General features: G+C 56.5%; 6 protein-coding genes across 6 annotated transcripts; 2 read left to right on the forward strand and 4 right to left on the reverse strand.

Annotated features, from left to right (window-relative positions):
* Positions 1 to 3,956: 3,956 nt before the first annotated feature.
* On the reverse strand, positions 3,957 to 4,906 carry COL26b_007363 (uncharacterized protein; the record flags this gene model as incomplete). The annotated part of the gene is made up of 2 exons (XM_053180157.1): positions 3,957 to 4,569; positions 4,896 to 4,906. 2 exons carry the CDS (start codon positions 4,904 to 4,906, stop codon positions 3,957 to 3,959), a joined length of 624 nt encoding a protein of 207 aa, XP_053035928.1.
* Positions 4,907 to 5,929: 1,023 nt separating this feature from the next.
* On the forward strand, positions 5,930 to 7,186 carry COL26b_007364 (uncharacterized protein; the record flags this gene model as incomplete). Its single annotated transcript, XM_053180158.1, has 1 exon — positions 5,930 to 7,186. One exon carries the CDS (start codon positions 5,930 to 5,932, stop codon positions 7,184 to 7,186), a length of 1,257 nt encoding a protein of 418 aa, XP_053035929.1.
* A 252-nt stretch (positions 7,187 to 7,438) lies between these two features.
* Positions 7,439 to 8,393, forward strand: COL26b_007365 (uncharacterized protein; the record flags this gene model as incomplete). Its single annotated transcript, XM_053180159.1, has 2 exons — positions 7,439 to 7,632; positions 7,793 to 8,393. The coding sequence occupies 2 exons, from the start codon at positions 7,439 to 7,441 to the stop codon at positions 8,391 to 8,393; spliced, it is 795 nt and encodes a 264-aa protein (XP_053035930.1).
* A 42-nt stretch (positions 8,394 to 8,435) lies between these two features.
* On the reverse strand, positions 8,436 to 9,570 carry COL26b_007366 (uncharacterized protein; the record flags this gene model as incomplete). Its single annotated transcript, XM_053180160.1, has 2 exons — positions 8,436 to 8,894; positions 9,076 to 9,570. The coding sequence occupies 2 exons, from the start codon at positions 9,568 to 9,570 to the stop codon at positions 8,436 to 8,438; spliced, it is 954 nt and encodes a 317-aa protein (XP_053035931.1).
* Positions 9,571 to 11,317: 1,747 nt separating this feature from the next.
* Positions 11,318 to 12,738, reverse strand: COL26b_007367 (uncharacterized protein; the record flags this gene model as incomplete). The annotated part of the gene is made up of 2 exons (XM_053180161.1): positions 11,318 to 12,106; positions 12,217 to 12,738. The coding sequence occupies 2 exons, from the start codon at positions 12,736 to 12,738 to the stop codon at positions 11,318 to 11,320; spliced, it is 1,311 nt and encodes a 436-aa protein (XP_053035932.1).
* A 2,651-nt stretch (positions 12,739 to 15,389) lies between these two features.
* Positions 15,390 to 15,734, reverse strand: COL26b_007368 (uncharacterized protein; the record flags this gene model as incomplete). The annotated part of the gene is made up of 1 exon (XM_053180162.1): positions 15,390 to 15,734. One exon carries the CDS (start codon positions 15,732 to 15,734, stop codon positions 15,390 to 15,392), a length of 345 nt encoding a protein of 114 aa, XP_053035933.1.
* Positions 15,735 to 17,367: the final 1,633 nt, after the last annotated feature.

Raw genomic sequence — 17,367 nt, forward strand, 5'->3', positions numbered from 1 at the left:
CTGGGTCCTGCAACGCCGAGCTCTCTTTCGGTCCAGATCTTTCCTTCCGCGGGGTTCCTGGGCCCCTCTCGCGCGATGCCACCACGGCTGCCCTGCCGTTCACATGGTACTGCCGTTCAACGGAGGAGGACCCCGACGAGGGTGGCGAGGGGTTCGGCATGGCTGACGTCGAGGCGACCTGGCCTACGACCGGGGCTATGTCGCGGGATCGAGATCAAAGGCTCGGTATGATGCCCGGGGTGGGCGGAGGAAGTTCCGCGGAAAGTTGTGGGACTTTCGGCTCGAAAATCGGCGGGGGAAGGCTGTGTCGTGATCTCTCAGCTGTAGCGGTTACGGCGTGGGTGTGAGGGCGCGCGACACATTGCCCAGCAGCAGGACGGCATCCCAATCAGTGTAGCCCAAAGACAATTCGGCTCCCTCTGTATTGTTTCTCGTTCGGTCGGTCTCGTCACAGCAGCTTCGTACAGTCCATAAAGGATTTCAACAGGCGTTCGGCGGGGAGGGCGAAAAAGAAGCCGGGTCGGGTCGGGTCGTGTCGAATATCGAGGCGAAAGCAGTGCGCAGCAGGCGTAGAATCTCCAAATATCGACACAACAGGCGCACGCAGGCAGAAATCCACAAGTCGTAGTTAGCCAGCCAACCTCAAGGCTTCCCTCGGTTCTGCAGGCAAGGGTGCAAGGAGAAGCTCGGCAATCTCTCTGGTCGTTTCTTCTCGTTTCACGTTGTGTGGTCGTTGACGGTCGTTCGGTTCGGTGGGCGGTGCGGCGGTGGAGGGGTTCTCTCGATCGGTCAACAACACACCCCAGCGTCCAACGGTAAACGAGCGGAATGGGTGGGGGGTTGTCTGTCAGACGAAAGGGAAAAAAAAAAGTTGCGATGAAAGGAAAAGGAAAATAAAATCTAGAAGACGTTCCGTGCCGGGGCCAGGACGAGAACAGAGAACAGACGAAATCTTTCCACTCGACTGACTGAGACGAGGGAAGGGGACACAAAAAAATCAAAGACACTTTGCTGGCTGAGGACGGGACGCCTGAGAGACAGAGCGAGCGAGAGAGATTTGACTGGGCTGAACCGGCATTGGGGTGCTTCAAAAAGATCAAAGGACCAAGGCCCTTCGCTGTCAGGTCGCAAGGGCAGCAGCAATGACAATGATGCGTAGGTGCCCTGCGCTGCTGAGAGGGAACCACTCTTCGCGGCGCTTGTGCCACCTCTCGCACCCGCCGCCGTCGCTATCACACCCACTACCCACTGTGCCTACAGGGGCCCCCGGCCTACCAACACACCAACACGCCAAGTGGACAGCCTTGGGGCTTCCTTCTTGGGGGCCTTGGGAACGGGCTCAGCTGCCCTGCGCTGCCCGCCGTGAGGGGCGAGCGGGGTGACTTCCATTTCCATTCCACTCTCCAAATCCTTCCAGGGCCACCCGGTCGAGAGGCCAGCCCAGCACCATGTGGTGGCCAGGCATTCGAGGTGTGCCTACTTTTAGTGAACGAACGCTGGGCAGACGCGCTAAGCACCAGGGCCACCACGCGCTAGAAGCTCTAGACGCACCCGCTAGAGCCATCCGACCTGAACTGGAAACAAAAGAACAGACTCCTTCCGGTCCATCGTCACTTTTGTCATTGCGGAACTTCTCACCTCACCTTTGGCCGTGAGCACTTCGTACCTAAAGTGAATACATCTGTCAATGTACCCTGCCTTAGACGCGCACACATTCCAGACTGCCTGAGGCTTCCCCAGACTTTCTTCCATTCTCTAAAGACGACCATCCCCAGCTCGGACGCACCAAAAACGTCACACTCGGCCGAGCGCCCGTCCTGCACATTCCATCGACTTGCTCATCCATTGACACATGAGAAGCCTGGCTCAGAAGTTTGGAGTGGGTTCATCACATCGCATCACATATCACATCAAAAAAGTCAACAGTCAACAGGGCCCTGCGCGGTTATATCGGCCGCCCGTTACTCAGGTTGCGTGGTGACAATGTGTCTCGTCTAAAAAGGTCAACAAACCCTCCCCTGCCTGCCAACGGCCGAATACAGCGGTTCACCTACCCCTACCTCTCCTCTCAAGCTTTCCCACCCCTCCCCGAGTCCCTGTTCTCCATCCAATCCCCATGTCCAAAGCCGGGCCACCGATTGACCCTCTCATTACGTCTCTTCGAGTCGCCCTTGTGCTTCCCCAAGGTCACCGAGTGATTCGAACAAGGGAGTAGACACTAGGGGCGCCGCCCAAGAGAAGTGATCAGCATTTAGCACGGCAGGAAAAAAAAAACACACGGAGGCTAACCCCCAGATTGTGACATGTGAGTGGCCAGCCTGGCGACCTGCATCAGCCTAAACCAACGACGTGAACGTCTCGTGAAAGCTCAGGAACCAAGGCACTACTCACAGTACAGACTAAACAGCAGCCAGCACGGGTTGCATATGCCTGATGTGATATTGTACCAGCTGCCTCGATCGATGGGATGGACAGCTTATTGACAGATACCCAGAAATGCAAAAGAAAATGGTTCAAAATACATTCCTCTGCACTGCCCTGATTAAATGGGACGTGGCCCACATCATCGTATGGATCGACTGTCAGACGAAGTATCGTTGCTGACCAGGACCTCGACAAATGTCACCTCAGACTCATTTCTGACCGGTCTCCTGAACTCAGCTGATTCGTTCGCCATTAATCAGCTTGATCTCAACATGCCTATTACGAAAATCACAACATTGAGTAGGTCAACTTTGAATTAGAGAACAGCCTCCGGCTGCCTCACCACTTCATTCTCTCATCATAATCTAGGCTCTCTTGAACCCGTACGCCATCGCGAGAACTCCCACTGGACAAAGACGCCTCTTCGCGCCGAACAAATACACATAGTATACAGCCCGCCCATGCCGTTGCATCGCGCCGGGGACCCCATCATTTTCGCATTCGCGCCCATATCCCTTTAGACTCCAACCAATTCTGAAAATAAAAAAGAGCCCGTCGCAAGAGCCGCTGGACCCGCCTGTCGCTTTTGTTTTTTTGACGTGAAAACTGATTATGAAGATCAAATATAGCCCCCCTTTTCTAAGATTCTTCGGGCAAAGTCCTGCTGAGACCAGCGCCCGCCCACCACTCATCAGGAATGTCTTCCCTTCGGGCTAGGTTCCGCATGATCATTTGCATTCCATGAAGAGCGTTATCGTTCGGCGTGTGACTGTGACTCGTTGGAGCCGAATCGCCATCGGCGTCCGCGGCAGCTCCTCGAGACTCCTCGCTCGAATCCCTCGCAATGCGATCCAGAGCACCCGTCGGTGGGGTCAGATCACGTGTCGCGTTGCGATAGTGTCGAGCAAGTTCAAGGCGTCGACGATGCCGCATCTCGATTGCATCCCGGTCAGTGAACGGCCGGTCCGCCCGAACGAATGAAATCCTGCTCGGGTCATTGGCATCTAAATCGGCCACAAACCGCCGGTGCCTCGACGGATAGTTCATCGTCCAGTGGTCAGGCCAGCCCCTTCCCATGTGAAGATCTTCCTGTCCCTCGCTATCAGAACCGTCAACTCCGGACTCGCAGGGTTGCTCCAGAGACTCTTCGGCCATTTCAGGTCCGGTGAGAGAAGTGCGAGATGATGCGCCGGCGCTCTGTGACTGAGACGCAGATGCCGATGCCGATGCGGAAGCAAATGACGATCCGGCACTAGGAGGCTGAGGATCTGGGGTTAAGGTGGTGAGAAGCGTGTCCCACACACCATCTTCGTCTGGGCTGAGGCTCCTGTTTCGGTCCCCAAGACCGTCTGCGGTGGGGTTTTCGCCCAAATGACCGAAGCGACGACGGACATAGCGGAAGGGTTGCGATTCACTGCGCGACTCTTCACGCAAAGAACGGCCAGATGCTCTGGCTGAGGTTGAGTGTTCCGGACTTCTATCAAATCGAGCAGCGACAGGAGGGGCAGGCTGCAGCATGTCAGCACAACGATTCAGTCATGTTCGACAAGCAGACCGACCATAGACATGCGAGCGACAACCTGAGCGCGGTGTCTCCGCCTCTCGACAGGATCTGTGATGATATCCATCGATGGCCTCTCATGCTCGCCAAATGCGCTGTTATACTGGCGAGAAATCTCCTCCCATATGGAACGACCTTCTTCGGCAGAAGGAGGGCTGGATATTCTCCGAGGCGGCTGAGGCACGTTTTCCAGAGCCCAGCGCTCGCCAACGAGCGACATCAGTTGGGCCTCTCTGGAGTCGCCGCGACTGCGCACCTCGCGCAAAGCCTCGCGTAACTCGGTACTTTCCGCGGACGGCGCCGAACGATCCGCATCGCTGGGCGGGGTGGTTCGCGGGGGTGGTGCGGCGTAGGCCTCGGGGGGAGGGGGGTGACCCGACTCAATCCATGGGTACCGGTGCCGTGGAACCGGCTCGGGGCCAGGAGTGGGGAAGTTGTCGCGAAGCAAGGCGGCGCGGCGACGGAAGGGGCGAGCATCGACGTTGCGTCGGCTTCGGCGAATGACAGAGCGAGGCTGGCGCGCAGAGGCCGACTTATCACCAAGCTTGGATGGCAGGTCGGACTCGACAGGGGCAACGAAGAGTCTGCAGATGGGGAAGTTGCAAGGTTAGCGGGGGATGTGAAGGCAGAGTGGGATGAGACCCCAGGGTACAGCGATGGGAATTGCAGAGTGTCTCGGCATCGACGAATCGAGTCGTCCATCATGTGGCCGGGAATTCGAGATCAAGTAAACGCGGTCGGTATTGGTGATTTGATGACAAGAGACGAGACGGGATTGAACGAAGGCATTGGATTGGATTGATGCGGTGGGCGCGACTGATGGGCGGGCTGAAATTGAGCCAACGTCCGACCAGGCGCGGCGCAACGGCAACGCAGCGCAACCGGGCAGCGCAGGGGTGGGAAGACTTACGGGAGTCCCATCTTGAGCAACGGTGCGCAACAATATCAACGACCAAGAGCGGCAGAAATGGATGGTAGGTGGCGAGTCGCAGAATTGGATGGAGCGACTGTCGTCGTTGATGGAAATGGAGCCGTGGTCGCGATGGTTTCGCGATGCGCGAAGCGGTGCTAAAAGGCTTCGTTTTCGTGGGGCGGACGGGCGGAATGGGGGATGGAGACAGGGACGGGGACGGGTTTGAGTGAGAGGAGACTGGACTGGAGAGGCGAAAGGGAAGGGGAAGGGGGAAAAAGCGAAAGGCCAGCGTCTTTGGGGAATAGCCGCTTTACTTTCTTTTCTGTGAGTGGCTGGCCACCGTTCTGCAGCAGCCCCTGTGGCGCCCACTCTTGAAAGCAGGTCATCTTTGCCCAATCACGGCCACCCCTCGGCGAATAGTGGAGAGCGGAAAGCTTGGGTCAGGTGTGGCTGGGGGGTTTTGTCGCCCCAGTTGACTGGCTGCAGCTGCCGCGTGCGCCTCGCAACCGATCGCTCTTTCTGTGGCTGCTACGGTAAGCGGCACCAACAGACACCTGCCAGCCCGGCACCTGGCCCAGCGCTCATGCGCGTGTTGCTGCCGCTGGGCTGGGCGGCCTGTTCCCGTCGTGCTTTCCGCGCGTGGGCTTCCCGCACCGCATTCACGTGTAGGTTCGACCCAATGGCGGAAAGTTCGGGTCGGTCTGACTGGACGGTATCGTCCACAGCATCCATCCAGGTAGGTGGTCGCCGGATGCGACTCCAGGACCCTGAAAATCCAAGACCCGTCCATCACCAGTGAGCTCCAGTGACTCACTCCCAGGCAGAGGAGCCACTCTAAGGGATTTGGATCCGTTGCCGGGCTACCTACCGCCCTTGTCTGCTGGCTTCCGTCCGTTCGGCTCCAGATCCGAGATACTATCGGCGATTTATTCGTACCCTCATGGCCCGCGCCTGAAGCTTCGGTTTGAAAGTACCGAAATCCCCGCCAAGCTCCCCAAACCCCAGGACCTGACCTAGCAGCGAACTGCAACATGGCCATGAAGGGCATCAGCCTCGGCCTCCACCGCATCTCGCGAGCTCTCGAGGGCGTACCCCAGAAGTGGGATGCCATCCACGTCGCCGGTACCAATGGAAAGGGCTCAACTTGCACCTATCTGTCGGCTCTGTGCAAATCCTTCGGTATTACAAATGGCCTCTTCACCTCGCCCTACCTGGTTGAGCCCCGCGACGCCATCAAGATCAATGGTACGCCCGTACAGCAGGATGTCTACAACGACGTGAGACACAAGATTTTGGACGACGAGCAAGCGCGGCTGGCTCAGGATTCTTCTCAAGAGCAACTTTCCATTTTTGAAGTGACGACTCTCATCGCCTTTGGCGTTTTCACGCACGCCGATGTGCAAATGGGTATCGTCGAGGTCGGCCTCGGCGGACGACTCGACTCGACCAACGTCCTCAAGCGCAAAAAGGTTACCGTCATCACAAAGATCGGCCTCGACCACCAGGCCTTTCTCGGCAACACATTGCCAGAGATCGCAAAGGAGAAGGCTGGCATCATGATGTCCGGCGTGCCCTGCGTCGTTGACGGCAGCAACCCACCCGAGGTCCTCGAGGTTTTCCGGAGGCATGCCGAAAGCGTGGCCGCGCCGTTGCACCTCACCACAAACCAGACCGGTCTGCTGGAAACGCTCTACCGGTCCGAGCTAATGCCCCACCAAGCCCAGAACATGGCTTGCGCCATTACGGCTTTCCAGCTTGCGTACCCCGACTTGAAACTCTCAGCCGAGCAAGCCCTGCCGATCTTGAAGGACGTCAGTCATCTGGGCCGATTATCGTGGCTGGATGTGAGCAAGAAGCATCCCGCACGCAAGGGCAAGCCTGTTCTTATCGATGGTGCACACAACCCGCAGTCTGCGGAAACGCTCTCCACATATGTCGAGCGGCGTCTGCGAGTTGCGGATAAGCCCGTGACTTGGATAGTGTCGGTATCTAAGCAGGACGGAAAGGACGCTGGTGGTATGCTCCGAACCCTGCTGAGGCCCGGTGACAGTGTTGCTTGTGTGCCATTTTCCCATCGGGAGACGATGCCCTGGGTTGAGTCTCTGCCTCCAGCTACCCTACGTGATATGGCATCCGAGGCTGGTGCAAAGAAGTTGTACCAGGGCGACGAGAGCCTCGACGCTGCGATGAAGTGGGCTGTCGACAATGCGGACAATGGTCCTATTGTAGTCACTGGCAGTTTATATCTCGTTGGAGATGCGTACGGAGCTTATGATGAGATAGCTTGAGGCATCAACACAATCTAAAACAAATCTCTGAAATATCCAATTCCACTTGTATCCTGCTTTGAGATATATGAGCCGGGCGTATTTGGCGTGAGCATCACCCCAGGTCTACCACGCATCCCATGACACTGAGGGCGAAACATGCCTCTCACCGCCACACGATCACATGATCCACCAGCGCGCCCACAGTACGATCAATGCAAGCCAACTCATTCTCATCAAACAAACCCGCCTTGCTCATCCCCGAAATCAACCATGAGCCCCCCAACTCATCTCATCGTCGTCTGCTGCCACGGCATCTGGACCGGCGGCCCCACCGACGGCCGAGACGAATCGGAGTGGCTCATTGCCGATTTCCAAGCCGGCGAGACGCCGACCTTCATCGAGCACATCAAGGCCGGTCTCACCGCGCTCCGGGATGATCCCGCCGCGGCGCTCATATTCTCCGGGTAAGCTACCCCGGCTCCCATTCCGTCTTGGCGAAGGAAACCGCACCAAAATTGTTTATGTAGCAAAGCGTCTCATTGGTCTCGTGCACATTCTCTTGTCCTCGATTGCCGCATACCAGTCAAGAGATCATTGAACGTTGGAGACTAACACCCAAACCAGAGGCCCAACGCGTAAAGAGACGCCCCTCGCAGAATCCCAAAGCTACGCCAACCTCGCCTCCGCAAACGCCTACTTTGACATCTTCCCTGCAGACAACGACGACTTCACATCCCGCATCCACAACGATACCCAGGCCCTCGACTCCTACCACAACATCCTCCACTCCCTCCTCCTCTTCCGGCGCACCTATCCCGCCGCCCCCTGGCCCGCCAAGCTCACCGTCGTCAGCCACGCATTCAAGAAGCCCCGGATCGTCGACGGCCACTGCGCCGCCATCGGGTTCCCCCTCGACCGCGTGGCGTATCTGGGCATCGACCCCCCGGGCATGCAAGCCGCGCTCGCCACCACCTCCTCGGGTGATTGTGGTGTTATCCAAAAGCAAGGGGCCGTCGCAGGCGTACAGCACGCCGTGGACGAGTGGACCAAAGACCCGCACGGCGTCGGGCCCAGCCTGTCGCGCAAACGCCGCGCCCGCAACCCGTGGAATCTACGTGACAGGCTCTTCGCGAGCGAGGAGGAGAGGAGCAGAAGCGGTGTCGTGACTAGGATGATAGACGGCCACGAGGCCCTAGCGGAGGACGCCAAGAGGCCATGGGCATAATTACATACATACCCATTTCGAAGCCCAATTAATACCACCTTTTCAAATCTTTGACCTGCTCTCTGCCCCCTTCTCGGCTGCCCCATTGACGACATCCAGCAAAAACCGACACGAGTGCTCAATCATGCCCTCGCTGAACGCGTGCCCCACGCCCTCGTACACAATATTCTCAAAAACGACGCCCCCGTCCGCGTACCACGTCCTCGTCGCCTCCTGGAAGAAGTCCACAAACGGCTTCGCCATGGAGTACGGCACCAGCTTGTCGTCCCCGCCCGAGCAGACGAGGAACTTCTTCCCCCTCACACGGGCGTCCAGCAGGCCCCGCAGGCGCTGCTGCTCAGCGGCCTCGGCGACGGCGGAGGTCGGCACGGGCCCGGTCCCGAAGAGGATGCCCTTCGGGTCATGCCGCAGACACGCCGCGACCAGGTCCGGTGGGAAGTCCCTGCTGCCCAGGAACGAGGCCCCGGCGTCCTCAGCGGAGAAGGTCGCCAGCTTGGACCTCTGCGCGCGGTCCGACATCAACGCTTTTCACACCCACCATCGTCAGCACTCATGTACCTCAGACTAAGTAAAAGCAAGAAGACTCACCCATGTAATCAGGACACCCGATGATCACAACCCCGCCCACCATCCTCTCCTCCCCAAACAGCGCCTGCCACGTGCTGTGCCCGCCCAGACTCACCCCGAGCGCGACGTGCTGATCGACCCTCCACTCCCCGGCCCCGGCCCCGCCGCCGAGCTCGCTCTTGAGATACCCCTCGACGACGTCCATCAGCCCGCTCGTGTCGCTGACCATGCCCGCGACCATGGCGTACATGTCCACGGCGTGCCTCTCGTTGCCGCCGCGCCAGGACTCGTTGGCCTTGTCCGAGACGAGACGTGAGCCGTGGTTGCGCTGGTCGAACGCCACAGCGATGAGGCCGCGTTTCGTTGCCGGAGAAAAGGTGGCGGCGGCGTTGTGCTGTGAGACGATGCGCGAGGCGAAGGCGCCCATGTCCTCCTTGGCGCGACCGCGGCCGTGGTAGAGCCAGAGGACGGAGACGGCGGTTGGGCGGAGCGGTGCGAGCTCCTCGAGGCCGTAGACGTCGACGAGGAGGCCCGACATGAGGATTGTGGACTTCGAGACCGTGGGGGAGGACGACCCCGCGGTGGGTTGCATCGGGTTTTGCTCCGGCATTTTCTATTCTGATTTTTTGTTTGAAGGGTCTTACGTTGATATGATACTATGAACGGAGTTTATCTGTATGTGAGGTCGGAGATGGAGTGAGGAGATAATGATTTGGATTTGTACTGATTGAGAGCGGGTTGAGGTTGTGAGATGTAAGTGAAGTTGTAGGTGGGGTGGAGAGCTGTTGCCGAGGTCGGGGTTGAGACGGACGGCGGAGCTGGGACCCATTATTCCCGTGCGGGCGCCGCTGCTTCCATGAACAGTTCGTCCCCATATAGAACTCCGGCAGCATCACGCTTCTGAGGATACGAACAATTCAAATCATCTTCTCTCAAATTTTGGCTTCTGTCGTGTGTTCAATATTGGTTCCAACCTCCGAGATGATATGTTGACCACCACTTGAGAGTGTGGTGGTCCCAGTGTGACGAATAATCATTGGAATTGCCTTCGTACATCTGAGATGGCATATAAACGAAGACCACGGTGTCAAAAACGTGGGGGCTTCGTTCCGGTGTAGATACGACTTGCGTAACCAATTGTAGGCTTGCTGTTGGAAATATATAGAACAGTTAATACTAAAAATAATTATATACCCAAACTGTACTTTATATAATTCGCAGGCGAGATCGAGGAATTTCTTACATAGTAAGGAGTGTTGTCCCGGGAGAGCCTTTTGAAGAAGCGATGAGGAACAAAAGGATAGATATGATATTGAAAAAAAGAACAAAAAAAAAAACGTATCACCGTTTTAATTCGAGGCCCTCGCGCGTTTCGAACGAGCGCCCCCCTCAGACTCAGATTGCATCTCTAGAGAGGAACTTGTTAAGCTTCGCTTTTACCGACTGGGCCACTTAGGTGGTTTCCCTGTCGAACTGTTAAAAGCAGACCAGACGAAAGTTGGCCAAGTATCCTTGGGCTTGGGCTTGGGCTTGGGTGCCTTGTAGGTGAGGCGAGAGCAGAGGGGGGTTCTTTGTGGTTACGAGGGAAAGGGCTGCCGGTGATGGTTGGGAAGGAACGACCGGGTCTCTCATCGATGGGCAGCTATAGCTCCAGGCGATATCTTTCCCACCCGGCACGTGGTCCAGATCATTCTGCCAGACAAAGACAGGGCGAGAAGGTGACTAGATGGATCGTCGACTATTCAGGCTGTCCCATTGCTTTGCGCTCTTCGCGACAGATTAGCCACGACCGACTATCGCAGTTGGAATTCAAAGAACTGGCTTAGGCATACCCGTATTATCAAAGTGAACGGATACATAGCGGCAAATCAGAGTTGTGCTCTCAGCTAATGGGCTTAACGAAATCAGAACCTCTGTCATTACATCCACACCTCAGCCCACGCCCAACGTCGCTCCCGATGCCAGACCGTAACATTATTTCCAATGCGGTGAATTTAAATGAGTTTCCTACTGCAAGATAGAAAAGCTTGAGGCAGTAATAGTAATATGCCCCCGGGCTGCCAAAGTCAAAAGTCCCGTTAAAGCCCTCCCTGCAGAATCCATAGTTAACAAAAAAAGTCGCCGTTGGAGCATGCAGACTTCCTCCCGTAACGCCGTATTGTGCCTGTCCCTGTCCCCTTTCCGTGCCCAAAGCCCTTGTATCATAACGACCCTATGTACGTTGATCAATCGGTTTTTTTTGGTGTCCTGCCCCTACATACTCGAGTAGGTTGCGCTCATTAGACCCCGAGAGCTCAGGGTGATTCGCCCATGTCCCAGGAAGACTTTCAGAAAGATGGTAGGGAGCGTTGCGTCGCTCAGTCCAGCTTCCAGTGGTTCGTCAGACCGCCGTCGTGGTCTCCCTCGCCGAGGTAAAGCTCAATGGCGTACAGACTCATGGTTGCGATCACGTTTGTCCAGCGCCACACGTTGCCGCCGGGGTCCCCGCCTCTGAGCGTCCATCCATCTGGCCCGTCGTTAGTCGAGAAGTGTTGCAACAGCAAACTCGTGTACATGGCGATGAGGATTGATGGGGAAAAGTAAGTGATGATGCCGATGAGCCAGTTGGCCGCGTCCGTATCTTCAAGAGAAGGCTCCTCCATGAGAGCTCTGGCTCCGGATTCGCGGACTGCGGGGATGATGCGGGTGGCGCAGTAGAAGACAAGGAGACGGAAAGCGAGAGAGATGATAACGGAGGGGGTGATGGTTTGGAAAGCGGCGTAAAGAAGACTGAGCGACGAGTGAACGGCGTGGGGAAGTGAGCCGAGCATGTGCAAGAGAGTTGAATAAGACGCCATGATGATTGGAGGGAGCGGCGGGAATTCGGGTTGCGACGACTGGTTGTGCTCTGCCTCTGTGTTTTCGGACGGAAGGTAGTCGGTGAAGATCTGGTAGACGCAGAGGACGACGTATGCGAAGAGGAGCGAAGACTCGATGGGGTTTCCGCGCCCGCTGCCGATTCCATAGGCACACAGGAAGAAGGCCGTGGTCATGGTGACGCCGATGCTGATCGCATCAAAGTTGTCAATATAAGAGAAGTGGGCGACGCGCCACAGGAAGTAGACGGCACTGGCGAGAACACTGCCGGAGATAGCGAGCAGAATAATCTGGCATGACGTTAGCAAGCGTACAAGAGAACGGGGTTCTGAGCGTCGATGTCATGTCCCCGCAGGGACAATCTAGACATCTTGACTCGACCAACGGAGCTTCCACTTACAACCCAAGTATCGCTTCTTCCTCTGTTGACCAACCACTTTGTAATCTGACCCGCGGCCTGGATGACAAGCAAAGTGCAGAAGCCCTCCAACAGCTGGAAGACGGGGCTAGAGTATCTCAGAGTCTTATCCCAGCCGCCCAGGGTAATGGTCTCGATCACGCCGCCCTCGCCAAACACCCACTCGCCCCATGACGTTGTCTTGGAGCTTGTGATACCCTGCAGCGTCCTCTCCACCCAGTTGGTCGCACCGGCGTCTACAGCGAAGCGGCCGAGAGCCCAGATCAGGAGGCCGGGGATGACAATCCATTGCGACAAACGGAGTATGACATTGATGGCCCAGCGGACGCGCGACTCGGCGGGGGTGACGACGGCGATGGCGGAGTAGACGAAGTAGAAGCCACATAGGGCAAGGCTGTAGGCCAGGCCGCTGTCTCTGCCTCCTACATCGAAGGCGACGGGTATTGACAGGACTATGCTCAGCAAGAAGATGGCACTAGCGATGATGCGGAAAAACCACCACATCGGCGCGACGAGCTGGCTTGCTGGAGCCGCGCCGAGAGAGGAGGTTGTTTCTGGCAATGGCCGGCCACTTTGGCTGGCGAACCGATGTGGAAGAGGGCTCGTTCGGAGGGAGAGCGAGGGAAGAAGCGCCTGGCGGTGCTTTTCGGGGTCGTTCGAGGTAATCCGGTGGTGCGGTGCAGAGACCGAGACGTTGAGAGGACCGAGGCCGAGATGAGAGTCGAAGCAGGGAAGGGGTCGTCTCTCTCTCTCTCTCTCTCGATTCGTCAGCCAAGGGAGCAGCGATGCAGAGTCGGAGTTGGGGTGGTTCTACAGCGACTGAAAGCTGTAGGTGAGGCCGTGATTGTGGAACATGGGCTTTCGCGTTCGCTCGGAGGAGAAGGAGCGCAAAGGTGGGCCGCAGTCTGGAAGCCTGGGTGATTAAATTCAACCGGGACGGGAGATTTTTGGGCGAGGTGGCAGGAAGCGCAAGCGGATGCAGACCTGCCTGGGCTCTTGGGACCCAGAGTTTGGAGCTTGGGCTTATCGTTAAGGCTAAGGCCGGTCCTACTGGTGGTCCCGTTCGCCTAAGTAGGTACTTCTGGCACTTGTGAAGGTGCGGTGCGTGCAAGCTCAGGAAGGCCTCCAGGTTAGCTTATCTTCACGTGGCGTTAATGACACTGGGACAGACACAGAACCACAAGAACCAGCCTCTGGTTGGCTTGGGAAGTACCTGTCGCACAACAAGACTGGTGGTTGGTTGGTGCTGGTGGTGAAGCTGCAACTTCTCAGGTGTCTTTGATTCACTGTTTCTTTCTGTGGCATCTCACTCTCAAAGAAAAGAGGTATAATAGCAACGGTTTTATTGTCTCTTCTGCCTTGACAAACAGCAACAATCCTATTCTACGTAGGCTCAAGCCAGAGGGCGCCAAGCTTGCTTACTACAACACAAAGTACCCTGTATTGTACCTTTTGCTTGGAGAGGCGCATATTTAAGTTGGTGCGTAAAAAGGACATCATTCAGGTCGCGTGCCCCTATCGCCCGCCCTCTGCGATTGCCAGACGCAGGTCCGGTCTGGATCCTCCAAAACCCAGCCGGTCCAGAATCAATGGCCCCTTGCCCTGTTGGAAATTAGGTAGATATTGCAGCGGTTATTGCAGCGTTGCAGAGCGTCCTGCAGCTAAAGGTTCCTGGCAATGGAGAGCGCCTCCACTCTGCTTGTGCCATTCCGCTCCCTTCTGATATCATCCCTGCCCTTGGCCAACGGCTGTTGGCTGCTCGTCGTGAACTCTGCATGTGACAGCCAATCGTGGGGCCCTTCCTTCGTCTGTCTCTTTCTCAACATCACCTAACCCTTCTTAGACTTCGAGTCGCTGCACCTCCTGCGAGTCACCTGGACATTTTGACGTCTCCATCTACCCATCAAGCTGAAGGTTAAATGACTGTTTGACGGGAATCTCGGAATCCAGAAATGCTGTCTTCGCAGCCATCGCCTTGCATCTTCGGTCTACATTCATGGGCCTGTCGCCTTAAGCGCCTGCTCTTGATGCTGGCAGTGGACGCCATGTTTATCAGATTGACAATCTGGCATACGACCCATGTTCTGAGGAACTGTCGCCTCACGCGGACACCGCCCAATATTGTGAGAGTCTGTCTCCCGGTCTCTCTCGTTTCTTCCAACATTATTCCTGGTGCAGAGTTTCCGCGACAGGGTCGAGTACCACCCCGACTGCTCATTAATCAAGGGCCTCGCGTGCCACTGCTTCCTTTCCGGGACCGCAACTTGAATCTCAACAGCACAAGTGAGACTTACCCTGATGAGCGTTTTCCTATTCCCGACATAGATGCGAACAGAACACAGCATACGCATCATGTTGATGCACGGAAGTCGCCGCCAAGTCTCCGATATACAACCTGAGCCCAACGCTATCTGTTGCCTCTGCTTCTTCTGCGCTTCCTACATCCGCTTCCTACATCCAGCCTATCAAGTATTCACAGTCAAACCTCATGTATCTCTGCAAATGGTAACCTTGCATTGTGCAACAAACCCTTTTCGTCCTTGTTTGCTGATCTAAGAGCACCTACTCCAACAACAACTTACTCAGCCACCTGAACTCCCACCCATATCACCTGACAAGTAACTCAAAATTGAGTGGCACAACCTCTAAACCCAAGCCTCTCATCGGGATTTTAATAAACTCGCGCCGGCCGATCGCCGAGGGCCGCTTGCTCTGACAGCCAACGGTTTCCCTGTTCATCTATGCAAAGCACCACAAAAACCATGTTTCCTTGAGTCGCACAGAGACAAGCAGGCACGCAGGCGCACATACACACACAGAATGTTTCTTCAGCAGCCCCGGGCTGCCTCTTGACAGGGCGATCATCTGGCTGCTACCTAAATGTAACGTCCACATAGCTCATCCTCCACCTAACTAGCCAACCCACCACCAACCACCCCCAGGTCAAAGTTGCATCTGCCTAACACAAGCACGGAAGATGGATCGTCTGATAATTGCTGCAGGTCTTGCCGCTCGGCGTGTCACTCCCAGTCTGCAGGTACACCTGCCAGTACCCCTGCTCAAGCTCGCAAACCAAGAAATTCAGCTCTGTTTCTCTCGCGTGGTCAGCACAATGACTTCATCAATGATGCAGCCAACGATAACAAGGACACGGTTCACTCACGGCGGCCCCAGGTGCTCCCCTGTGTCGTAATGATGGTGTCGCCCTCGAGCCCCCACGCCGCCGTCTCGGAGGCGTTGCTAAACTTGAGGCTCTTGTACGACGTGGTATCGCTTCCGATGTTCAGGTACGAGCTCGAGTTGGCGCTCTGGATGGAGCCCGCGATATTGAAAGACTCGGCTGAGGCCTCGGGCCCCAGGACGGGCACCGTCTTGTCCTTCGGGTATGCTTGGAGGTACAAGTGGTAGACGGGGTCGCTGACGCCCCTGATCTTCTCGGGTTTTGCGACAGCCACGCTGGTGACGGACGCCAGGAGCGTCGAGAGTAGGACGAGGCGCATGGTGAAGTTTCGCGTTGTCGTGATGTGTGCACTCGAATGCTGGGCAGAGGGGAGCGTTCGTCGCAACGTCGTGTCAAACCTTGGCCCAACTTTATGTCTAGACTCTCTTGACCTCCTCCCCCTCTCCGCGGCCCAGCTCCCTCCGAGAGCAATCTGTGTTTAATCTCACTCTGCAAAAGCAACTCTGGATTACCATGGCGGATAAACAACGCGGCAGGGACGGCATGCTCAACAGCCCAATCACTCGCGCCAATGTAACCACTCCGATATGACATCCCAATATGTCTCTGACCGGCCCGCGGCTCACAGTGCCGAACCTAGGACGGCGCGGGAGGAGAGTGAAAACACGGGGGATCGGCGTCCTTCCCTCCATCCACTTACGGGCCTCCCTCCCCGGGCCCGAATCTGAACACACCACGCGGTGTTGATCGTCCTTGCGTTGCCTCTCCCCTCGCACAGCACGAGCAATGCGTAACGTATCTTTGGGGGAATCACTCGATATACGACGTAATCTTCATCCGGTGCCTGATCAGACAGCAGCCACAACAGGCCGCATACATGAAGCTAAAAAAGAGAAGAACGAACCCTACAACTCCAACAGGCGGCAGGGATCATCCTCCACTCAAGCTTCCAATGCAACAGGACGGCGTACAGACCCCGTCAGATGATGACCTGCGCCGAGATGCCCATTGGCTCTGCACAAGCGACGAAAACAGATCCCAGCTTCGCTCGTGAGACTTCAACAAAAGCCATTGGGAAAGAGTGAGAGAGATATATGCAGACGGACGGAGGAGGTGGAAGGTGTGGTGCTCCATCTCGCACATGCACGATAACATTGCTGCGCCTATCCTCCTCTCCCAGATGCGTTGCACAGAGACCTGCAGGGGAAGCGAGGCAACTGGAGAAGGGGTGCAGTGGGGGTTCTAGAATTTCCCCAATTCCCCTCCCTCAACCGTTTCTTTGGGGTGGGTGTGGTGGTGTTGGTGTTGGTGGTTCAGGGGAAACAACAAGAGGGGCAAGGCCAAGATCGTCCTTCTCCAGCCTTCAACACCGCCAGAAACAAAATAACAATGTCTTTTTTTCTCTCTGCCACGCCACAGCATCCCCTGTCTCTCTCCCCCAAAAGAGCTCCTCACGAAAATTCGTTGGTGCGACCACCACTTCGAAGCAGAGCAGAAAGGCAAAACACATGCCCCGAACGATTGGCCACAGCGGGGGCAGGGATGTCCCCTTCCCCCACTGATACCCGCTGCGCCACAGCACACTGGTCCAGAAGGCAAAGTCCCCAAGTGCATTGTACACCGCTCCGGATCCCCTACAGCCCGCATCAGGAGATTTGCCATTGTCGAGGCATGATTCTTCTCCCACCACCGCTCGATATTTGCGCCAGAGGGGGGACGTCAAAATTTAACTACGCGTGGTTCATCAAGGGACTCTCTCTCTTTTCGTCTTGTCTTTTTCCCGTTTGAGAAGCACTGTTCCCTTCTTTACGTATATATATCAATGACCGTCTGAGGACCAACCCGCCCCGACCACACCACGGTGATCGGATTCTCGTTTCCCTCTTCCCACTTTCCCCCTTCGCCCCTCGTCCTCCACTTTCTCTGTCCCGTCGTCCCCTATTCCCCGGTTT

Source organism: Colletotrichum chrysophilum (assembly GCF_026319265.1).
Source record: "Colletotrichum chrysophilum strain AFK26 chromosome Unknown scaffold_59, whole genome shotgun sequence".
Taxonomy (NCBI): Eukaryota; Fungi; Ascomycota; class Sordariomycetes; order Glomerellales; family Glomerellaceae; genus Colletotrichum; species Colletotrichum chrysophilum.